This window comes from Tricharina praecox (assembly GCF_024521635.1).
Source record: "Tricharina praecox strain CBS 144465 chromosome Unknown BZA05scaffold_17, whole genome shotgun sequence".
Lineage (NCBI taxonomy): Eukaryota > Fungi > Ascomycota > Pezizomycetes > Pezizales > Pyronemataceae > Tricharina > Tricharina praecox.
The window spans coordinates 814,697-837,792 of record NW_026250419.1 but is presented as its reverse complement, the minus strand read 5'-3'; the positions used below and the strand labels follow the sequence as shown (position 1 = coordinate 837,792).

Genomic DNA, 23,096 nt, shown 5'->3' with positions numbered 1-23,096 from the left:
AGAAGTCATTAGGGAATACTTATGAGCGTATAAGCCTGACTAATCCTTATCTTTCAAAATTCCCTACAGAGCCCATATGGAGCCCTTATGAGCTTCTAAGGCGGGCCGGCCAGTAGGCGTTGCAGAAGGCTTATGAGTCGGGACTAATTTTCACTGGACTCAGTATTGAGGAAGCCATATTCAACAATCAGAGCTAGAATTTGAAAACCCTGACTAAGCCTTATTTTACGACAAGACTTTTGGGGAAAAAATACTAATATTAGTATTTTTTCGTCAAGAGTGTAGTGCCAAAATCGCCCCCATGTATAGCTGCCATAATGCTTTTGACTTTAGTACACAGCTCGATATGGTATATACACACAAGCCCCAAGAAACAAAAAGCAATATTATTGAGACCACATCCATCCATCCATAAATCACCTCTATCATCCTACGTTTCCATGATACACCTACTCGTCATCCTCCCACTTCATCCTTGGCTTCAACCACTTCAGGGCCTCGACAAGAGCCAACAGCACCGGCACCTCAACCAGCGGACCAACGGTTGCAGCGAGGGCCTGCTCGCTCCCAGCACCATAGCACGCCACGGCAACAGCAATGGCAAGCTCAAAGTTGTTACTCGCAGCGGTCAAACTCTGAGTGGCGGTCTTTTCGTAACCCCAGCGGGCGCGCTTCCCTCCATGACCGAGCAACCTACATGCCCAGACGGAGGCCGCAAAGATCATGAGGAAGTAGACGACCAACGGCGCGCAAACCCGGAGGACGGAGGTGATCTTGCCCACGACGTTGCGGGACTGACTGGCAAACAGAACGAGAATCGTGAACAGCAGTCCGATGAGCGACCAGGGCGCGATCCAGCGGACAAAGTTCTTGTTCCAGCGGTCGATGTCGCCCTTGAAGATTCCGAACAGCACGACGAAGCGGGTGACGACGGCGGCAGCCAAGGGGATCCCGAGGAACACGGCGACCGACTTGGCAACGACTTCGTAGCTGATGTCGACGGATGAAGAAGAGCGGGAAACAACACGGATGTAAAAGACCGCGAGCGGAGCGAAGAGGACGATCTGGAGCATGCTGTTGAACGCCACAAGCATGGCACAGTATTCGCCGTCGCCGCCGGCGAGGTCGGTCCAGATCAGCACCATGGCGATGCATCGGGCTACACCGACGAGGATGAGACCCTCGCGGAGCTCGGGGCGGTCCGGGAGGAAGGCCCAGGAGAGCGCGAGCATGAAGAGCGGCGCTATCACCCAGTTGGCGATCACCGAGAAGAAGATTTGGATCCAGAGCTCGCGGAGGCGAAGGAGCCTGGGAAGCATCTCGTAGCGCACTTTGACGAGGATGGGGTACATCATGATCAAAAGACCGACGGCTGTGATGCATGTTAGCCGAGTAAATGGAGGCTCAATTCAATGTGAAGCTACGTACCGATAGGGATGGAGACATCGACGAACTTTCCGCGCTGCAGCGCGGGACTAGTTTCAGGGACGAAGTAACCGAGGATGATGCCGATGGCCATGGCAAGAAAAATCCATATGGCCAGGAAGCGGTCGAGGAATGACAGCTGCTTGAACGACGATGCCGCGGGAGCGGAATCACCTGCGTGTTTGTTTATAGTCAATATCAAGATGATGAGAAGTAAACAACGAAGAAAGGCAACAAACATCCAGTCACGCAGTTCCCATTCTCGAGGTTCTTTTCATCGTCGCTGGGGCGATCCATCTTTCGCTGCTTCCGGGAAGATAAGAATCAATACGGGAAAACCAATGTTGCTGGAGTGGCAATGGGATAAGAAAGTTGCGAATACAGGCGCTGGTTGATGGGTATTCTGATACTCGGCCCCATGGCCCTTTTTTATGGCAGCCAGCTATGTGCGCGAGTGTTGTCGCTGGCCAACTCTGATTGGCCACCGGCAAATTCTCGCATATGCAGGGATCCGACAGCCTCAACCCTACTCCACCCCACTGCCCAGCAAACAAATGGCGGGATACTCTGCTCAGATTCACCAATGTTATTTCCACCTCTCCGTAGTTTGTATAAAGCTCGAGTTCCTCCCAGAAGCTTCAGATCCCCAGCTCTTTCCCCAAAAATACCCATCACTCTCCAGATTCACTTCCGAAACATGGCAACCACAGAGCAGAAGCCAGCGCCTTGGCACGCCGCCTTTCCGGCGCCGGTGTCGAAGGCCACCTTCGTCACCCGAGAAGAGACCCGCAAGCTCTTTGAGGCGAAGACTGCGGGGAAAGATTTCATCCTCGTTGACGTGCGCCGTACCGACTTCGAGGTAACTCCAGCCTTCTGCCTACTACTCTTCCGCAGTTATTGACGATGATATTCTCAGGGTGGCACAATTAAACACTCCATCAACCTTCCCGCCCACTCCCTCTATCCGACCCGCGAGGCCATCTACAACCTCCTCCACGGCGCCGGAGTGTCTCTCGCCATCTTCTACTGTGGTATGTTTCCTCCCCTCACCTCCCTCATGTTGTCCTAGGTACACGCACTAACACGGCTGAAAAGGCTCCTCCAACGGCCGTGGCCCCCGTGCTTCAGCATGGCTGCAGGATTACATCAATGAGAAGGGTGACGAGACGATCAAGAGCGTTGCACTTGAGGGCGGGATCAAAGGATGGGTTGGGGCTGGTGAGGAGTATGTGCAGCTCGTTGAGGGGTATGAGGCCGAGGTTTGGGCGAAGGGTGGAGAGGGGTGCTAGATATCAAGATGATATGCAGACTTCTCAAACCAGAGCCAACTCGGGATTATCAATGAATTCTTCCAGCTTTCGCAGCTCTATCAACATAGGCAACAGGCGACGATTCAGCTGGAGACGACGAGACGTGCTGCTGAAAACTGGCGCATTTTTCGTTCTGCATTCCAACGCAGCAGTTGAGAACGTGGAGAAGCTCCCGTTAGAAAGTTCAAAGATCACTTACCATAATTTATTTCCAACACAGCAGATGCCCCTCGCTCCACTCCACTGTGGAAAGTTCTTGTTTTATCATCCTGTGATAGTATCCGCCCAAGCCCGGCCATGATAGTTTCAAGTATATACACGAAGTTCGTTCCCTGAGAGTCAAGACCACAAGGACTCCTCAGTGCCTAGTCTGGTCTGTCTGTCAAAGTTAAAAGAGTCCACACCCACGTCCACGGCCAACCTTCCGGAACCGTGCAGCGCAAACTGCGAGTGATTGCTTGTGCACATCATTCACATCGGGACATGTCCCGGGAATCGATAACTGGAAATAGGGGATCCTAGTCTCTAACTATGCTGTTGTGTACTTCTTCCAGGCGTATCCTCATCCTCGTGGGCAGCCTGTTCAGAAAGTAGGTAGCGAAGAAAGCCGGTTCCTCAGAGGGAGCATGACGGAGCAACAACTTACACCGAGTATGTTTGTGTGAGCCATGACAGAGATATGTAGCATACCTAGGGTTTTTGGAACAGCGAGTCGATAGCAAGCAAGCATAGGTAGTGCTGTCTGCCACAAACTCAGCCCCATAGATCAGCACTAGCCATGTCATGTTCGCCGATGCCTCATCCACGAGATCGACTCCTTTGTTATTTTTTGGTTTGAGCGTAGTCGCATTCACTATGGCGGCGTACATTTTTCCCCCTTGCTATCCACCGTCTACCTAGGCAAATAGTTCGAGGTGGTCACCCCGGGTCTCCTCCCGCCCTCGAGATTGGCAGTCATTGCAGCTACGATATCGCGGGCAGCGAGTGATTTTCGATGAAATGGTTGGAGACGCGATTCCTCACTAAGAGGGGCATGTAGGAACCGGCAGATTAAGGAAACGATCAGCTTTATTTCTGAAGAGGGTGCATATAGAGTAAATCAATCACTGGGGAGATGGGATTCGCTGTGCCGGCTACCTATCGTGGACGATAAAATGCCGAAAGAGAACTGAACTGGACCAAAGAAAAACCCGGCTGCACAAGCAGTCACTCACCTCTTTTAGATTTTGTGAAGATCTGCGGTTGCTTCGGTTGGGTCCAGGTAAGTATAATAGGTACAGTACAGTGGGACAGATACCAGACGAACGTGTATCAAAGTACTATATCGAGGAATGTGTGCGATCCGGTGAAGCATTTTCAGCACCACAGTTTCGCACTCGTTCTCCGGGGATTTTCCGCTCGTTTCAAGCCATCGCGTAGTGCGTACTTAGCATAGCTAAACGTGGGTAGCTGCCCCTGCTATCACTATATCAAGCGGTTTGACATCGAGTGGCCGCTCTCCCTCACGTACATCGAATTGCATGGTGACATTTACTACCTACAGCGGCTTGAACGCTTCATACAAAGACATCACTGGCCTCAAAGAATAATGAAAATGAGGACGACAACGAAGAATAGGAGTTCCACAATGCGTTGAAGAGATCTCATTTATGTAGGATGTCATGTTAAATTTCCAATCCTCAGACAGGGGTTTCAACGAGCTGTCCGTGCGGAGAGAGGCAGTCCGTCGGCATGATTCTTCCCGGCTGTCCGTCGCGCCGACTAGGTCAGCAAAGACGCGCACTGTCTGCCGTGTTGCGCATCCTTGCACCGACGAACCAGGAACCTCCGATCCCAAGTCGGATAGGTACTCTAACTACAGTGCGCGGCAGGATGACCGCGTACTCTAGATAGGTCCCTCTCTCTCGAGTCTCCACAACTCTCACGGTTACCTACATACGACTGCAACACGGAGAAATTCTTAGACCGAGAGGAAATCAATGTCGCAACCCGAAAACGACTCGACCTACGACCGGGAGTCGCCCTCGGAAGCCGCAGGTGTGAGTAATTACTTCTCCCCTTACACAGCGGTCGCCGGTGTGCTGACGAAGAGTGCTCTTGACCCTCAAGCCAGACCACGACCGGTAAACACCCGCACAACCACAACCACAACAATCCGTTATACCAGTCGCAGAGCCAGAGCCAGAAAAACCCCGCGTGCGACCACTGCCGCGAAAAGAAAATCCGCTGCTCCCGCGAGCGCCCAACGTGCCAGCACTGCCGCGCGTCGCGAACAGACTGCTCCTACACCGAACCGCAGAAGCGCGCGCCGGAGGTCTCAAGGAATGTACACCGCTTCGAGGAGGTGAATGGTCGTCTGGATAGGATCGAGAATGCTATCGGCAATCTGACGAGGCTGGTGCAATCGCAAATGCGAGGGGGAGGGGGAGGAGGCGGGGGAGGAGGGAGGGTGGGGCAGTGTACATGTGGAGAGAAGTCGACGGCGGCGGCGGCGGCGGAGGAGATCGATAGACGACCGCGTGCGCGATTGCACAATCCGAGTTTTGCCACGTCGCTGGTGGCGAGTTCGATTACCGCGCCGTTTCTGAACACCGCCGACGGCAACGACAATTCCGGAAAGCAGTTTGTGAAGGATGCGCTAGGCACGCCGCAGTACCTTGGGTCTTCGTCGATTCTGTCGCTCACGACCGAGGCGCAAAGCCTGGCGGAAGAAAAGCTGAAGTCGGCGAATCTGCTCCCGCGAAGGCTGCTGGATCATGGGATGGCGCCCGCGGGTGGTGGTGCTGATGGTGCGAGTAGCCTCGAGGATATGTCGCATTCGTCCGCAACGTTGGCAGCGGCGATTCCATCGTACGGACATCACCTCATCCGCGAGGGAGCGGCGCAGGTGAAACAGTATATTCCGTGGAAGGCCGAGGCGCTGGAGATGGTGGATGAGTTTTTTAATTCCATGTATCACTGGTTCCCGATCATCAATGAAGAGTCGTTCCGTAGGGATTTGGACAGGATGTATGCGGAGCCAGAGGTGATGCAGAGAGACGGTGCATGGATGGTTCTATTCAACAGCGTGATCCTCTTCGGCCACTACGGGAAGTCCATGAACGCCACATCACACGAGCGCAAGGTCATCGATTCGTACAGTACGCAGCGCAAGCAGACACACTTCTACAATGCATGGTCTGCCCTCGACGACCTGGAAGTCACCATGACGCCGAAACTACGAAACGTGCAGGCGCTATTCACAATGTCTCTCTGCTCCATCGAGCTCTCGCGACCCGCACTCTGCTGGAGTCTTCTGTCGCAAGCCGCCAGATCCGCACAGGCACTCGGTCTCCACCGGCGCGGGAAGCCGCAACAATCCGCGTCACGCGTTCATGACGAGGAGAGGAAAGCGCTGTTCTGGTGCATATACATCCTCGACAAGGAGATGTCACTGGTCTTTGGTCGCTCGGCATCACTCCCAGAGTTCGACTGCGACGTTGAGTTACCCGTCGACGACGGGAGGAATCCATTCTTCAAGAACTTTCTGGCCGAGATCGAGCTGGCACGGATTCACTCGTCGATATACATCCGGCTGTACTCGGCGCAGGCAGCGATGCAGAGCGAGCATGATCTTGGGGTGGCAATCCTAGAGCTCGATAGGGAGGTGGATGGGTGGTGGGAGCGTTGGAGTGACACGGTGAACTACTTGAATAAGGATAGGTCGTTCAAGACCATTGACCTGTTCGAGCACGTACAGCTCAAGTTTGGGTATTACTCGAGCGTGACTCTGATCAACCGCATTGCGAGACCGGGGATGGCCGAGTACGCGCAAAGTCAGCGGAAGGCTTTGGAGAGTGCGCGGGCGGCGATCAAGATGACGATGGAGGTGGTAGCCAGCGCGCCCGACCTGGCCAATACCGGCTTGATGCTATGGTATGTAGGCTTCCGCATGCACTCGGAATTGTCAACGGAGACTGACCGAGATGTGTCACAGGCTCTTCAACTGCAAACCGTTCACCAGCTTCTTCCTGCTATTCTCCAACATCATCCGCAACCCCGCCGCACCCTCATCTACCAAGGTGGATCTCCCGCTGATGCAAGCGCTGGTTGACTACTTCCGCGAGATGCAAGACCGCAACTACGAGAGCGCTGCGCGGCTACGCAGCGTAGCCACGGCATTCACGAACGTCGCCATCTCCTTCCTGCACAACTACCGGCGACAAGTGGGCGGCTCGGGCTCGGGCTCCGACTCACCCCCTACCCGGGCGCGAAAACGTCCGCGGAAAGAGGACGAAGCACGGCGGACGTCGGAAGCCGAAGACAACCTCCCGCCATTATACCCACTGCCTCCCACAGGCGTCAGGAATCCTAGGTACTCGCGGCACTACCTAAAGGCCTGTCCCCCCGTCGCCACGGCACCACCGGCACAGGAAGTACTACCGGGCGTGGATCTTGAGACGACGTCGTTCCTGCGGTGGCCATCGCCGCCCATGACTGCGCCCGGCTCGAGCACGGACGACAGCCCCAACGCCGGTAGCAAGCTCAACTACGGATCTGCACCGCAGACCACAGATGCGCCGGACATCTTTGGCGGCGGAGGTGCAGGCGGAGGCGGAGGGGATATGCCGCTGCCCCACAGCGGCATAACAAACACGGATATAGAAACGCTCATCGCGGAGCCGCTGGGGTTCCAGATGAGGATGGAGCAGGCTGCTACGAGGGGCCCGCTGGACTTTGATTGGTTCGGCTGGGAGGCGCATTTTGGATTGCCGCTGGATGGAGGGGCGCCCGAGCAGGGCGGTGGTATGCCGCTTGGGGGAGGGTGATTGATGTGATGGGGATGGGCATCCAAGTATATATGTGTAGAGAGGATTTTTGGAATTTGAGTCGTTTAGAGATACCCTGTAGAGTTGAAGCTTCTCCAATCCCGCGATTGATTATGTATCTGTGTGCCTACTCGGACTCGGAGCTGCTGTGGAGTGACCATCTATGTGGTCCGATTTCTGTGTGTGTCCGGAAACTGCTGCAGTACATGGTAGTTACCTAGAAGCTTGACTCGGCGGCCGAGCGAGCATGTCACCAAACATATATATACCGGTATCGACGGAGCATCCAAAACCTCAGCATGCGATGATTGCTAGCTGGTGCCAGTGTGCAATACGCTTCCTCTGGCCACCGCGTGTCGAACTGCGGCTTGCGCCTTCCGGCGTGTACGTAGGATCAGGGCCGTGCACCAGCAGAGCACTCGGCGGCCGGAGTCCCTGCATACGGCGATGCACATTTGCAGCGGACAGTCGCGGCAGATCCGCACGCGAACGACATCACCGACACCAATGCGACGCGACGCGACCTAAAATGAGACACGGAAGCCCGAGCGCGAACTGCTAGTTGTGTCACGTGGCTCGGTGTTCCGACCGGCTCCCGACGACGCCCGTTAACTACACCGCCCCGCTGCCCACCACTCTGCTGAGGAAGGAAGGACAGGAAGGCCAGGAAGCGATTCACATGCCAAACGTCGCCGCGCCGCCGCCGCGCGCGCACAGCTCGTCGTGACTCACGCCATGTGTCCCGATCGAGGATCGATATGTAAGTTACATGGAGTCTAGAGTACACGCGAGGTTAGCGGGAGACGAGGGATGGATGGATGGTGGATGGGTGGGTGGATGGATGGGTGGTGGGTGAGGGCAGTGGTCAGGATGCGCCGGATTGCGGGGGGTGCCGGTTTCGGTCGGACAGAAGGTCCGGCCGGGGGAACGGGGCCGAGGGGGAGGCGGAGGAGCGGGGGGAGGCGGGGGGAGGAGAGGGAGGGGGGTTATGTAACTTGGACCGGCTGGGACGTGGCGGCGAAAGAGAGTTGTTCACAGCTCGTTAAGGACAGTTACCATAATTCGGGGTGAGGCTGTGAAGGTACCTAGGCTAGCCCCCCACCCCCCTCGAAGAACCACATATGTAAGTATACATCTTCCGGCGAATTTCGGGGCGGTTGTTTCTGACGGAGAGGACGGCAGGAGTGTCCTCGTGATACCTACTGCTTGTTTATAGTCAACGATCTTCACTCAGCTTATCGCATCCATGATGCATAGATATCGTAATTGCGCGCGCGTGTGCTCGAAATCGAGCAGTCGAGATCCCTTCTCGTCAGCTCGAGAGTCGAGAGTCGAAAGCCTACCGTGGCCGCAGAAATTAATCCGGAACGCAGAAGGGCGCGAAGAGAAGAGATGATCTGATATGATAGGCTCCCCCTCCTCCCTCCCGGCTCCGGCCCCGGCAACACGGATGCCGCGGCCACTCCCCCGAAGAGAAAAAACACCGATCGATGATGCTACCTAGATGGCCGGCTCGCATCGCATCCTGACTCCCTCCCTCCCTCCCTCCCTCCCTCCCTCCTCCTGAGGGGGTGGGCACCACCCAACTGAGGGGGCGGCCAGGGAGTAACCTTGAAAGTTGACGTAAGTGCTCGGAGCAATCAAATCCCACCTCGCAGCGCGCTAGGTGTTCTCGAAGAAAAAGATTCGGGACGAGTAGGGTGAAGAAGGAGGAGAAAAAGAAAAGAAAGAAAAAAAATATGATGAGCACACCAAGCAAACGTCCATGATTCATGCCGATATTTTGTTCGGAGGATGGTCGTGCGTGTGTATGGGTGTAGATATGTATGATATGTATGTACGGATGACTGGCTTTCCCCGCCTTTTCGCTACGATTGGCTCCTTTGCGGGTGTGACCACGGGGAGTTTTGTTTCTCGTTGAAGAAGAAGGAGAAGACGAAGACGAAGAAGAGATGGACCGTGACGGTCGATGAGAAGAGCTGGGTGCATCCTGGGTCCGATCGAGGGGCGTGGGGCAGAATCCGCAGGAAGCTTCGGCCGCCAGAGCATACCGATGTGTGAACCTAGCCAGCCCGGGACATCCAACGTCTCGCTATTCTACATGGAGACACCCGCGACGCTCGGCTGCTACGTAACGGCCATCTCGGTACATACCAGCAAAGTGGGTATACATACGCCGTATATACGGTATATAGTAGATATGGAAAGCAGATCGCAGGACTTGGGACTCCAGAGAGTTCTGGTTCGGTCCCTTTCTCCAGGAGGATCCCCCGCAAATATTGCGTACACAGCGCGTGTATTATATGTATCTTTACTTCAATCTACACCACGCAAATACGTATATACATGACTACAGTGTAATTGGTATAGATACTGCGAATGTAGAGCAGATACATATCTCCATACCAGCCCTTCCATTCGACACCCATCTCGATTCTCCAGCTCCAAAGAAGTAGCGTCTATGCAGACTCCATCAGAGACCGTGCCCTAGTGTATACTAGCACTGTACGCCATCCATCACGGCGCAGCCATCCCATGCTCGATGTGGGAAAGTGTAGTCCATTCCTTAGCACTGCCGACTGCCCAGCGGTCGCGCATCCGAAAATTTCTCTTCGAACTTTGAGTGTTTGTGTCACACACACCCTGCCTCCCCCAGCTCGGCCTTTCGTTCTGACTGCCTTCCTGCCCGCCCGCCCGCCTACTTACTCCGTCCATTCACTCCTCCATATTCCTTTTCTCCTCTTTCCTCCTTCGTCATCACCGTACTCGACTCTATAGAATCGCTTTCTTTCGATTCTTCCCTCTCGAGGTCCCACACGCACGCACTCATTCGATAAGCCTTCCGAGAAGAAGCACTACCACTCCGTTCGGTGTCATCATCGATTCAATCTCCTCCCCCGCCGAGAATATCCTCCCCCACACCATCCCACACGCGTACCGACGACCTTCGCAGTCGTCCGTCCAATGAGTACAAAAGCCAGTATCACCATCTAAACAGGTTCGTGATCTCCGGTCCCGGCGGAGGAGGCGGCAGCGGCGGCGGCGGAGGAGTGTGCTGACCTGACTCGCTCTACAGAATTTCGCTGTCTGAATGGTGTTCAAACCGTTCACCACTCTCGCTCGTCAGAGCATCTCGAGGCACCTCGTCAATGGATACGCACAGTCGGTCGTAGCCGCCACCCAATCGTCGTATGCCTCGTCGACGATCCCCATCAAGTTCGGCCAGAACAATGCTCCGGCCAAGATCCAGAATGCCTTCGGTGGTGCCCATTCGGGCCGCGCCGCGCCCAAGGACGGCTCCGGAAGTGAGAGCGTGAATGCTTACTTCGCGGCACAGTCGGCGGCGGATGACAAGGAGGACCGAAAATATCTCTTCTCGAAGAAGATACTCTGGTCCAAAGCCCAGCATCAGCAACAGCAGAAACAGCTGCTCGGCGCGATGCCCGAACCCATAGCCGAGCCCCTGTCGGTCCGAACACGATCGGATTCTCTCGGCTCGGTTGCGGAGGAGGAGGCCATTGTCGAACTCGAGGCCGGTGCTTCGAAGGAGGCGGAGGCGGCGGTTGTGGATGAAGTTGAAGCTGCGGCGGAGGAGGTGACGACGACGGAGGAGCCACAGGCTTCCCTTGAAGATGTCCTTCTGCAGGAGCCTGAGACCCCGGAAACGAGGGAACTCAACGCGCAGTTGCAGTCGTTGCGCGATCAGAGACGATGGGAGGAGGTAACTATGGTCTTCCGGCATATGACTGAGCAGGGATACACGCCGAATACGGCCTCGTATAATCTGCTTCTCGACTCCATGGTCAGCCTACGGCCTCGATATGTCGCGCAAGTAATCGATGTTTACTCGGCGATGCTTCGGCAGAAGCTGATCCCGACGACGAGCACTTACACCATCTTGATCGACTTCCTCTCGGCGCGCGCATTGGGATCCCTCAAGATCGCCACCGATGCCGAACGCGACGCCCAACGGTTCGGCGTTACACTCGAATCCAAGACACAGCAGGTCGAAGATATGAAGAATGAAGGCGCAATGGACCTGGCTCTCAGCCTATTCTACGACAGTACCGAAGTCCGCATCGAGCGCGTTTTCCCGACCTTCGTCTACCAGACACTGATCCACGCTTGCTCCAAGTACAAGCGCGACGACGACATGCTGAAGGTGTATGCTCACATGGAGACGCACGGAGTCGCACCTACGCCGGAAATCATCAGATCGCTCATCCGGGGATTCGGCAGGACCGGGGATGTCCGCGCCGCGGTCGAGACATATAACTGCTGGTTGCAGATGGGTATCGCGCAGGACCCCGCTATGATGGATCAAAGATATCAAGTCTACACCGATCTTATCAAGGCCTACATGGACGCAGGTGATGCGGCTGGCGCCCTAACTTTCCTTTCAAAGGTTGTCGACATCAGCCGCGAAAGAGAACGCATTGAATGGCTCAAGCGCGCCGTCGTTGAAGGGTTTGTCGCGCAAGGTGACATCGCCGCCGCCAAGAAGTGGACTTCTCAGCTGGCAATTCAATTTACACCTAGCGAGTGGCTTGCCCGCTTGATGACCCGGATCGCAGATCAAGACGAACTCGACTTCTCCCGACAAATATACAACACCATCAACTTCGACAACATGGAGCTCAACAACATCCAGAAACAGCAAACCACCGCCGAATGCCAGATGTCCGGTCTCGCGCTCTGCATCCGCGGCGAGAACGTCGATCTCGCCCGCGATCTCTGGCGTGACCTCTGGGATCGCAACACGTCGACCGGTCCCGACATCTCGGCGACACTCGCATACGTCGGCCTCCTCTTCCGCCAATCATACCCTAACGAGGCGCTCGTCGTGCTCAACCAGTTTAGTAACTTCTTCCTCGAGTATCCCACCATGAACCAAGTTCCGGATCCCATCTTCGATATCGAGGCCAAGCGCACCGCTCTCCGCGAGGGTTTCGAGCACGTGATCGTGAGCCTTTCAGCGAGGAGTCTCCTCAGTCCTAGCATTGCTCTCGACATCGCCGGTTTCAGCCTGGTGCACTGCAACGGACTCGGACTCGAAGCTTCAAGGCGTGTTGTCGGACTTTTCGACCGCACCAGACTGATGGGTTTGACTGCGTCTCAGCTCGCACTCGTTCTTCAAATCCAGTACAACTTGATGAAGACCAGCCTGGAGTCCGGAATGCCACTTTGGCCCAATGATAGTGCAACCTTCCACACTATGTTCGGTCTCGCTCTGGGTCATCAGTTCCCGATCTCCGGACCGATCGCGGAGCTCCTTGGACGTGGTGCTGCTATGCTCGCTTCCGTTTTCCCCGACATGGAGGAAACCTGGAAGCAATACGTGCAGCAGGAGTTTTTCAGGACCGCTACGCCCGTTTCCATGGTTTCCGTCTCTCCCACCCTTGTGGCGGTGAACGAACACGAAAACCCCATCGACAAGCACTACGATCCGTACTTCGCGAAAATCGATGTCAAGACCTCTGACTCTATCGACGTCATCCTCGATCGCTCCAAGTACAACAAGATTGCCGATCTGAGGCGCATGTACCGCAGCTCCCGACGACAAGGCCGCACTCTTCGGCTGACCACCCTGGCCAAGATCATCACCGCCGCTGCTCGCACTGGCATGCACGAGGACTTTATGGATGAGATCATGAGGAACGCTAAGATCGATTGTCCTCCCGGATCACTCGAGTATCCCGTCGCCAGATTCGGTTGGGGTTCTCTGTTGGACGCTATGATTGCCGCTCAGCTGAACCTTGGACATCGCGACAAGGCCCGCACCTTCCACAAGGAGATGTCGAGCTACAACCTTTCGCCTTCCGCCAATACCTATGGACTTTACATCGTCTCCCTCAAGGCCACTCATCAGACCTACGATGAGGCCTCTGAGGCTGTCACCATCTTCCAGGAAGCTGTCAACGAGAATGTCCTGCCCACTTCCTTCCTCTACAACGCAGTTATAGGAAAGCTCGCGAAGGCGAGAAGGGTGGATGATTGTCTTGCCTTCTTCACCTCCATGCGCCTTGCTAGAATCAAGCCTACCTCGGTGACCTATGGAACGATGATCAACGCGCTCACCCGTGTGGGCGACGAGACTTTCGCGGAGGAGCTTTTCCAGGAGATGGAGTCGATGCCCAACTACAAACCTCGACCAGCCCCCTACAACTCACTGATCCAGTTCTTCATCACGACCAAGCGTGATCGCACCAAGGTCCTCAACTACTACAACCGCATGCTCGCGCGTGGTATCGCTCCTACCGGACACACTTATAAGCTCATGATTGAGGCGAATGCTACTCTCGATGAGCCGGATATGGCTGCTGCGGAAGGTATTCTCGATACGATCGCCGCCAGTGGTCTTCCCATCGAGTCTGGACACCACGCCGCCCTCATTCACGCCAAGGGATGCGTCCTGCACGATATCCCCGCCGCGGTCGAGCACTTTGAGAAGGTCATCAACGGAGGCAAGATCGTTCCCGACAGCACCCTTTACCAGGCTCTTCTTGAGTGCTACGTTGCCAACCACCTCGTCTCCGAGACTCCCCGCTGGGTCAAAGACATGGAACACAAGCGCATCCAGATGACTCCGTACATCGCCAACACGCTCATCCACGGATGGGCCATGCAGAAGGACATCGAGAAGGCGCGCGAAATCTACGATATGCTCGGATCTCGTGCGGGTACGGCCCGTCGCGAGCCCAGCACCTACGAAGCCATGACCCGCGCCTACCTCGCCGTCCAAGACAGGGAGAACGCTAAGAAGATTGTCGATGAGATGATGGGACGCGGTTACCCCAGTGCCGTTATCGCCAGAGTCCTCGATCTTGTTCGTATGAGCGATCAGCCCGATGCTTGAGCGAGTCATCACCTTCCACGTCTGCGTGCAGCGTTGGAAACTTTTATTTTCCCTTGGTTCCGGGTCTGATCATTTAACGGTGTTTTTTTTCCTTTCATTTTTCATTTGTCTAGGGTCTGCTTTCGTGTTTCTGGTGTTTTCTTTTTTTTTCTCTTTGGTTTTTCCTTTTGCTGGATAGAGGGGATACGGAAACTGGATGGGGAAAGGGTGGATGGGTGGGGGTTTCTTGCGTTTCTGTTTCTTTTTCGTTTTCGTCATATGGACAATTCATTGATTTTTATTTGCATTTTTCTTTTCTTCCTTATTGGGGCGGGTTCTATCGAGTTTTGATTGAATCTGTTTTTTTCTTCATTTTTGTTTCATTCATACCTCTTTTCATTTTCGCACTAAAGCGGGCTTCTGGGGAAAGTATTGCAAAATTGTGCTGATATCTAATTGAGTGGGTGTTTGCTTTCCTCTTCCGCATCTCTTTTTGTTTCATTTCATACTTATGGGTTTGGGCAGGCGTTGGTGGTTTTGCTTTTTTATATCTTTGAGGTGGTTGATGGCGGATGGGGGGATGGCTCAGGCGGTCAGCGGCGATAGACGATACTCTCTACTCTTTTTTATGTCCTACTGGATGTAGAAGCAATTGGAATTTGGCGGGCGGGCCGGATGGGACGGCGGTGGATGGTGTAATATTAGGACGACAAGTCATACACAATATACATACTTAGGAGAGACTTTTGGGATTTTGTAACGTTGCGGTTGTGTGATGAATTCGAGTTCCCGATGGCAGACGAGCTGTACGTACGGATGTATTCCCGTAGCTTTATGCTAGAGATAGGTACGGGACGGACTAGGTACCTACTCGGGAATGAGACGCTGGAGCTCAGTGGAAATGGACGCATCATGATTGTATGATTATATCATACGGCCAATGGCCATGGGCCAACACGGATCGATTGACGCCGATGCCAGCAGGAGCACAATTGTGATACCTCTTTTTAGGTTCCGATCTACATAGTTACACCCCGCCATACTGGGCTGTCGTCATCCCGTCCGTCGCACGCATTAACCCCGCCCCGTCCTGTCGCTCTTCCATCTTCTCCATACACTCCCACTCCCACCAATACCTTCGATCCCACCCTCAACCCGCGAAAACAACCAAGACAAGATGCCCCCGCCGCAAGCGCCCTGGGCGCCCCTCCTGCAATCCCACATCGCGCACCTCAAGCCATGCACCTTCACACTCGCCACGCAATCTACCGCGCCCTCACCAACCTCCTCCTTGTACCCCTCCCCCATCCCACCACCCCTTCACCAGCCTCCGCCACCGTCTCCGCGCTGCCGCACACTGATCCACCGCGGCAACCTTTGCCGCCTCCCAGAGAACACACACAACCCTTTACTGCACCACAACGCGCGGGTATGGGACAGCGACCTGCCAACGTTCACGACGGACGCGCGGACGAGTAAAGTCCTTGGCGGGGACACGACGGGCGGGCAAGAGGTCGAGGCGTGTTTCTGGGTTGCGGAAACGCAGAATCAGTGGCGGATTCGAGGGAGGTGTTTTCTTCTGTCGGAGGAGGAGGCGGTGCCGCCGGGGGAGGTTACGGATAGGCTGCGCAAGAGGGAGCAGGGGGGGGGGGAGGGAGAGTTTAGTTGGAGGAAGGAGGTGCAGGCGCATTTTGGAAATCTGGCGCCTGCCATGAGGGGCAGCTTTGCGAATCCTCCGCCTGGCGCGCCGCTGGGGAGTGATGTGGGGGGACTGGTCAAGGGGGGAAGGTTGAGGATAAGGACGTGCTGGCTGATGAAGGGATCTCGAAGATTGCCAGGGGGAATATGAGGGTCGGTGTCGTGGTGCCGAACGTGGTCGAGCGGGTGGATCTGGCGGCGGATGAGGGGCGGGCGAGGAGGTGGGTCTGGTGGTGGGTGGGCGAGGATGTGAAGGGGGAGGGCGTGGAGGGGGGTTGGAGGGAGTGTGAAACTTATCCGTGAGGAGTGCGAGGGCGAGCAATACGTAAATGAGTGTACTATGGCAACCCGATGATCAATGCTGGGCGGAATACAGTACTCTCCAGCCAGACAATCAATATGTTTCGGCGTAAGCCACACCACCAGCCCAATGCTCAGCTCTAGTATGTACACGCCACACACCACCGTAACACGCAGCCCAGCCCAGCGCTCGGTCCACTTAAGCAAGACCCTACAATTCCCTCCGCAGTTCCCGTTCCCTTTTCCCCGTCCCCCGTCCCCACCCCGTTACCGCTCAACAACCACCACCTTCCCCGCCAACCCCTCCGCCACCCCCATCCCCTTCTCCTCGCCATTCTCCGCCCCAGGCCGGGGTATGGGACAATTCCCTCTATCCTTCACCCTGCGTACGGGCCGCGCCGATCCGTCATCGGCAATCTGTCGTCTGGGCGCCGGACACGGCAGCAAGTGCGGCGCTCCCACTACTAGGAACGCCAGGATCGCGGTCGAGGTGAACAGCGAGGCTGTGCTGAACGACTTTGGGTGCAGCGCGGGGGGCATTGTTTCGTTTGCGGGGAGTGGCGGGGTGTGGTTTAGTGGGGTGGTGGTGGTGATGGGGTGTAGTGGTGATGGGGTTTTCGATCAGATGGGTTGAGGGAACTGGTGGTGGTGGTAGTGGTGATGCGTGCGGTCGAGCGGAGGATGTAGGTTGAAGGTTGAATGAAACGAGTGTACGGTAATTCGCAGTGAGCGGAGTGGATGAAGATGCGATGCGGAGGTGGGAGGTATGATGGCGGCTGTCCGCTCAATTGGTGCAAGTGTCGAAGTGGGGAGAGGTCGTCTCAGCTTATGAGCCCCTGCGAGTTTGTGGCGTGGGCGTGGACGAGGGCGTGGGCGTAGGCTTGCGGCGGATAAGCGGCTCTCGGAAACGGAATTTGGCGGGATGTTTTTTTTTGTTTGGGCGCACGACGAGCCTCGAGAGGGGGATGCAGGGTAACTGCGAGTGCGGGGTGCCGGTGTCATCGGATGTCATTCGCTGCCATCAGAAGGTGAGACCGATGCTCATTGATGGTTGCTCTACCGAGGCGGCGATCGTGCTCATGATTCCCATTCCGTCCGAACTGTGACAGACGTCATTTTACAGACGGCTCGTCGTTTGGCATGAGACGTCACTCGCGGGTAGCTGCACCAGCACAGGTTCGAGTTTCAAAGATTTTACATAATTACTTACATAAGCGCTTCTCATCCAATCCGCCAGTAATAAGTTCAATCCCCCCTCTCTCCTTCCTCCTATCTTACAAAGAAAACTCCGCGGCAGTGAATACCACCAAATAAAACAAAGTATAAGACGAAATGAACGGACGGATGGTATAAAGCAGTCCAAACAGCACAAAAATCCAGCCAATAAACGAAACCGGGACTACAAATCAAATACATGCAAGAAGGAACGGTATATGTTACGGAAGGAAATAATCAAAAAAAGTATCACAAGTCTAGAGTGAAGTTACGCCCTCCCCTCGCCACCATTATCATCCTCCGCCTGCACCTCCGCAACATCGGCATCAGCTTTCCGCTTCCCCTTGACAAAATCCAACATGACAGAAAGACTACTCCTGCGTGCTCTTGGCGAGCCCTCCGTCGTCTCGTAGCTACGCTGCCTTGCGAGGGTGCGTTCGGCGATGACGGTTTGCAGTTGGTACCCGGTCATGAGGTTGCTACCGGGCATGAGGCCGAAGGCACGCTGCAGCTGTTCGCTCTCGGAAGGGCGCCGGCGGTGGGCGCCGGGGAAGAGCGGGTCTGAGGCGGCGGTTTGGAGACCGTGAGCTACAGCTTCCGGCGGTGAGGTGGAAAGACCGGGGGTAGAGACGGCGTTGGAGGAGACTGCAGAGATGGTGCGGTAAAAGGACGGGCGGGTGCTGTGGGATGGGGAAGGGGGGATTGAGGTGCCGGGACGGGAGCTAGAGGCGGGGAGGATGGGGATTGGCATTGCAACGTCGCCGTCTTCGTCTTCTGCGGAGTCGATAAAGCTTGAGGAACTGGAAGAGCCGCGCTTGCGACGGGATGAGATGAGATAGACTCCCGTGAATGTGAGCCAGCAACCGATGCCGAAGAGGATCATCTTCCTATTACTGACGGTCTCAAAGTCTCGGTAGAGAATGGCGGAGCCGACAATGACCGAGATCGTGAAGAGTACGAATTGCGTGGGAATTACTTCGGTGGAGTCGAAGCGTCGGAGCGCACGGTTGATGTATTTGACCTGCAGGACAGCGGTGGATGCCAGGACGAAGGTGAAGAGGTAGGCGATGGGATACTGGAAGATGTGGTAGAACGACGACGAGATCAGCGACGAGATGCCTTTCGTCGACAGGACCGTGTATCCACCGAACAGCGCCACCAATCCCAGGTCGATCATAACCGTCTTATGGCCATACTTCGACGACAGCCGCATCAGCACCACGATCATGACACACGTGACGGCAAAGTAGACCTCGAAGGCGGTCTGCGATATCGCATCCAGAATCTCGTCAGGCCCGAGCTTCGTCTCCTCCTTCTCGGCACTCCAGACGATTACCACTGCGCCGGCGACACTGACAATAACCCCCATGACATCCCTCGCGCGGAACGGCTCTTTAAGCAGCACCGGCGCGATGATACAGTTCGAGATCAATGCCACCACGCCTAGCGGCGAGACAATACTCGCCGCGCAGAACGCATACGCAAGGAAATTTCCACACTCGCCAAAAAACATCATAACCAAACCCAAGATCCAATACGGCGACGAGACATAGCTGACTGGGGCTTCCGAGTCCAAATCCACCTCGTCCTTCGCACTTCGTAGCGTCCCATTACTTTCCCCCCTACCCAGCAGCGGCGCATTCTCCCCCGCGCCCTCTGCGCCCTCGACATCCGGCGATTCGGGATCTCGGCGCCCAGCTATCCGTGACTTCAGCCTCCGCACTCGCCTCCCCTCCGCTTCTCGCTCCAGCCGTGTGTGCGCGTACTTCTGCACATTCAACGCTAGCGAAATGAGGACGTTTCCCGCGATGGCGATAATGATGCCTATGAACGACGACCACCGCTTCAGATTGTCCTCCGTGTCCTCGCCGTTGAGGATTTCCACCACGAACCATCGTAGTGGCGTTGTGTCGTTTGCCCCCGCGAGGAGGTCGGACGGAGGATAAGGGAGTAGTATTGGTGTTGCTTCTGGGAACGAGGTGAAATTCCGTGACAGCGCCGCTTGCTGCATGGTATGTAACGGGCTCGACATGGTGTCGAGAGAAGAAGGTAAGATCGGCCGCGCGACGTGAGGATGTGAAAGGTAGGAGAAAACGGAGTCGAGAGAAATTCAAGGAGTGACGGAGAACTACGTCGCAGTAGGGGTCGGATAGGTCGGGCGGTGCGGGGGTCCGAGGCGAAAGGTAAGTAAGTAAAGTAAGGTGAGAAATTAGTAAGTGAAGATGGATATCATGTTGATGTACGGCGGGACTGGGGACCGCGCATGAAGAGTCGCAGTTATGTCGGTTTGGCGGGTGTTAGTTACTCGATGATGAGGTGAGCCCACTGTTGGATTGTCTAGCGATGCATGGAGGAAATTGGCAGCGGCCCTAGAGTCGGGCCCGGGGGCTCGGCACTGGGCAGCCGTGCCAAGGTACAGTCACTGGGTATCACTCACAAGCAATACCGCCAGGTGTCGAATGGTGTCCGTTCAAACACGTTGCATATGGCGGAGAGCAGAGAGGATAGCGAATGTGAGTTGCTATCAATAGCTACCTCTGTTGCTCCGCTTGCAACTGAAATTCCACCTTGCCACTTCCAATTGTACCAAGAATGTGGTCACTCCACCGTCTCCTCTTCTCAAAACGTCCAATATTATACACCATGACTTGCCAGTCATGAACCAGACAAACACAATTCAACCAATCGCCGAGACTGCCGGCAAATCCTCCAATGTAGCCTGCCGGTTCGCGCGACACCACTGTACTCCCTCCACCCCCTCTTCGCTGCCCCGTCCCTCCTCCACAAGCTCAACAAACGGTACCTGCTCCGCCCACGCGGCTAGGACACATCTAACGATAACCGCACATTCCTTAACCCTCACATTTCGACGCAGGGCGCTGGTAACGTTCTTCACGGCTAGTCCGAGATCGTCAGAGTATTTTCCGTCCTGAAGGACAGCAGAGAGGTATGTGTTCTCGAGGAGTTCGCAGGATGCTTCGAAGACAGCGTCTAGTGGGTTCGGAACGTCGCAACAGGCAACTAGGCGCTCGATGAGGTTGGCATACCGAGAAAACCGAGCAGCAGCTTCACGGGGATGGCTGCGTACCGGCACGCAATAATCCACGTTCTCGACTGTAACGCCGTATCTCGCTCGGTGAGCGACGTAAGGGCCGAATGCTTCGGACTCTTTAGCTAGCCCGTGGAGCTTGTTGATTAGCTCTTCGAGTGCAGTGACACAGCTGCCAGTGGAGCCGCTGATAGTGAAGCGGACCGCAGAAACAAGGTTGGGCGCGGCTTGAGGGACGAGTCCGCCGAAAGCGATGCCGACGACGGCACGTGGCCAGGTACAGTTGCTACCAACAGGGGAGCCACAGGCGTCGAGTATTACGCCTAGTGGGTGTTTTTGGGCAGAAGTTGACGGTGTATGCATCGGTGGGAGGTCGAAAGAGAGGGAAGCACGAGAGCCTTAGGCGGCATTAGCATCAACGGTCTCTCGTGGTAGTGATGAACATACCGCTCTCTTTCCCCCGTAGCTCTCGCTTCATCTTCGCTCCGAGAAGATCAGCCGGTTCCTTCGTAGTCCCATAGAAAGCATCGACTTGTTTTGCGGACGGCAATCGGCGGAGGTATTCCAGTGAGCTGCCACCAAACTCCTCACTGTCCTTGATGTGACGGCCTTCTCTGATAGCCTTTAGCACAGAAGACGTGACGTATATCGACTGAACCCGGACAATTGAGTTTGCGAATGGAATGCTGCCGCATGCAATATGCTTCGCCATCAATGTGGTATAACTAGATCTGTTAGCAAGTTCAAAGTTGAGCGGAGGGCTCGGGAGACATACCCACTTCCCTGAGAGTGACCATGGCTCGGTGCCCTGCTGCTAAATTGCAAGGTGAGTTTCCAATACCCGCCAGACTGCGAAACATATAGCGAAGCACCGAACGCGCCAAACCCCGAGATGGAACTTGAGAAGTCATTGACTGTGAGCCTGATACCGAGGATGAGCGCCAACGCTGCCAGTGATTCCCGCGAAACCTCGATGCAAGCTCTCCCATTCAACATCCAGCTGGATCTGGTATCATTGAGCCCGCTGTTCAACTGTCGAAACATCACGTCTTCGGGCAGAAAATCTTCCGAAGTCGGCACTCTACCCCCACTTCCAGGGTGGTCGAGTGATAGCGCGCTGGAACCAAGCCACTTATTAAACTGCCGGCCAATCTCATTCAGCTGGACTTTTGAGGAAATTGATGAGGATACGGAGTGGATAGTCGTGGACGAATGAAAGCGAGTGAGCTTTGCACGGCCCGGTATCATACCCGTACTTCTGGCTCTAGAAAAATGTGGTCGGACTGCGGGCGAATGGCTCACTACTTTCGGCTGCTCGAGGCTTCTCATGCAGCGGACTAGTAGTGGTTGTCGAAGCCTTGCTTCCACAGGAGTATCATCACTGGCTTCGGGGGTCTTCTCTGCATCGCTCTTTCCACGGACGTAACTAAGGCCGGACTGGAATAACGTCTCCAGTGCCGGAAAACTTGCGAGCCTGGAAATCGACGGTGCTGCAGCAATTACGCCCTCCGGCATGCCTTCGTAGAGTTGCGATCTCAGAGGAGGAACATGTCGTTCCCCTAGACTTTGCACATCCTGCTTCAACTGCTCCAGTACCACGGGAAGACCATCCGGCGGTTCAATCTCCGAATTGATGTGCAGCTTCAACTCCTCCCATTCCGCCATCTTTTCTGCATGTCTCAGCTTCTCGTTGCGAACATCTTCCCGCGCCCTGTTGATATACTCCTTCACGACTGGCGTGAACTCCATCTCCCCTGGTAGTCCCTCGCCCTCTGCCACCATCTTGAAGATAGACCTATAAAGCGGGACCCAACAGATCTCATCATGCCAGCTCCTCCGCACCTGGTCGATGGCCGCAGACGTCCACAAGCCGTTATCCCCCGCTTCTATGAGCCCACGGATAGTGGTCAGCTGGGGTGGGTCCGTGCTTCCTCCCAAAAATGTGGCCAGCCACGAAGCACGCTTGACGTAGAAGTAGTCCATCTTCACCGGGTCTGTGGCGATGCGGGCATCGTCCCGGCTGCGAACTCGCTGGATTCGCTCTTGAACGATGGCCCAGAGGGCGAAGGCGACGCCGAGGACGGAGATCCATGAGGCCACCGTTTGAGAAACAACCCAGGGCTTTTCGTCGTAGTCGTAGAGACCAGTCCCCATGATTCGATGAAGTCTCGCTGTAGTTTTCGATCCCAGGGCGGTGTCGTCGATGGGAAAATGTGGCTGCCTATGTCTCGTGAGGTATTGTACGAAGATGCGGTGAGCAGCAGGACGTAAGGTTATAGATTATGCGTGGAGTTGAGCGGATGCTATCAATGTCAGGCACACTAGGAAACACCCAAATAGGATGAACAGGTATGGTATCCATGTCAAATGCCGCATCATACTAAAATGCAATTGCTACCACCGTTCCATAGATAAGTGCTGAGGCACATACTTAAGCAGGTACTTAAGAATCGTAC

The 23,096-nt window shown here is 55.3% G+C and overlaps 7 protein-coding genes across 7 annotated transcripts; 4 read left to right on the top strand and 3 right to left on the bottom strand.

The window, feature by feature from the left end:
- Positions 1–298: 298 nt before the first annotated feature.
- BZA05DRAFT_86739 (sodium bile acid symporter family-domain-containing protein) lies at positions 299–1,797 on the bottom strand. The gene is made up of 3 exons (XM_051488727.1): positions 1,665–1,797; positions 1,429–1,599; positions 299–1,372 (listed from the first exon to the last, which is right to left on the bottom strand). Exons 1-3 carry the CDS (start codon positions 1,720–1,722, stop codon positions 450–452), a joined length of 1,152 nt encoding a protein of 383 aa, XP_051338324.1. The 5' UTR covers positions 1,723–1,797; the 3' UTR covers positions 299–449.
- Positions 1,798–2,122: 325 nt separating this feature from the next.
- BZA05DRAFT_419924 (Rhodanese-like domain-containing protein) lies at positions 2,123–2,714 on the top strand (the record flags this gene model as incomplete). Its single annotated transcript, XM_051485614.1, has 3 exons — positions 2,123–2,284; positions 2,342–2,456; positions 2,521–2,714. 3 exons carry the CDS (start codon positions 2,123–2,125, stop codon positions 2,712–2,714), a joined length of 471 nt encoding a protein of 156 aa, XP_051338323.1.
- Positions 2,715–4,578: 1,864 nt separating this feature from the next.
- BZA05DRAFT_375528 (fungal-specific transcription factor domain-containing protein) lies at positions 4,579–7,543 on the top strand (the record flags this gene model as incomplete). Its single annotated transcript, XM_051481791.1, has 5 exons — positions 4,579–4,774; positions 4,849–5,133; positions 5,239–6,650; positions 6,712–7,250; positions 7,335–7,543. Exons 1-5 carry the CDS (start codon positions 4,715–4,717, stop codon positions 7,541–7,543), a joined length of 2,505 nt encoding a protein of 834 aa, XP_051338322.1. The 5' UTR covers positions 4,579–4,714.
- A 2,925-nt stretch (positions 7,544–10,468) lies between these two features.
- Positions 10,469–14,434, top strand: BZA05DRAFT_86688 (uncharacterized protein). The gene is made up of 2 exons (XM_051488726.1): positions 10,469–10,541; positions 10,620–14,434. The coding sequence occupies exon 2, from the start codon at positions 10,635–10,637 to the stop codon at positions 14,397–14,399; it is 3,765 nt and encodes a 1,254-aa protein (XP_051338321.1). The 5' UTR covers positions 10,469–10,541; positions 10,620–10,634; the 3' UTR covers positions 14,400–14,434.
- Positions 14,435–15,333: 899 nt separating this feature from the next.
- BZA05DRAFT_86662 (pyridoxamine 5'-phosphate oxidase-domain-containing protein) lies at positions 15,334–16,323 on the top strand. Its single transcript, XM_051488725.1, has one exon. The coding sequence runs from the start codon at positions 15,556–15,558 to the stop codon at positions 16,225–16,227; it is 672 nt and encodes a 223-aa protein (XP_051338320.1). The 5' UTR covers positions 15,334–15,555; the 3' UTR covers positions 16,228–16,323.
- Positions 16,324–17,560: 1,237 nt separating this feature from the next.
- Positions 17,561–20,067, bottom strand: BZA05DRAFT_402659 (magnesium transporter NIPA-domain-containing protein). The gene has a single exon (XM_051484135.1). It carries the CDS (start codon positions 19,621–19,623, stop codon positions 17,860–17,862), a length of 1,764 nt encoding a protein of 587 aa, XP_051338319.1. The 5' UTR covers positions 19,624–20,067; the 3' UTR covers positions 17,561–17,859.
- A 777-nt stretch (positions 20,068–20,844) lies between these two features.
- On the bottom strand, positions 20,845–22,794 carry BZA05DRAFT_339600 (uncharacterized protein; the record flags this gene model as incomplete). Its single annotated transcript, XM_051480939.1, has 4 exons — positions 20,845–20,963; positions 21,088–21,365; positions 21,416–21,867; positions 22,372–22,794. Coding segments are annotated over 4 exons (1,272 nt in total), but the record flags the coding sequence as incomplete, so codon positions are not given.
- Positions 22,795–23,096: the final 302 nt, after the last annotated feature.

Bases quoted from the DNA above. Each gene is read 5' to 3' on its own strand.
- BZA05DRAFT_86739 (XM_051488727.1), bottom strand. From the start codon at position 1,722: ATGGATCGCCCCAGCGACGATGAAAAGAACCTCGAGAATGGGAACTGC. The intron at 1,600-1,664 runs GTTTGTTGCCTT...ACAAACACGCAG, and splicing joins TGGGAACTGCGTGACTGGAT to GTGATTCCGCTCCCGCGGCA. The intron at 1,373-1,428 runs GTACGTAGCTTC...CATGCATCACAG, and splicing joins CGATGTCTCCATCCCTATCG to CCGTCGGTCTTTTGATCATG.
- BZA05DRAFT_86662 (XM_051488725.1), top strand. From the start codon at position 15,556: ATGCCCCCGCCGCAAGCGCCCTGGGCGCCCCTCCTGCAATCCCACATC.
- BZA05DRAFT_86688 (XM_051488726.1), top strand. From the start codon at position 10,635: ATGGTGTTCAAACCGTTCACCACTCTCGCTCGTCAGAGCATCTCGAGG.
- BZA05DRAFT_402659 (XM_051484135.1), bottom strand. From the start codon at position 19,623: ATGTCGAGCCCGTTACATACCATGCAGCAAGCGGCGCTGTCACGGAAT.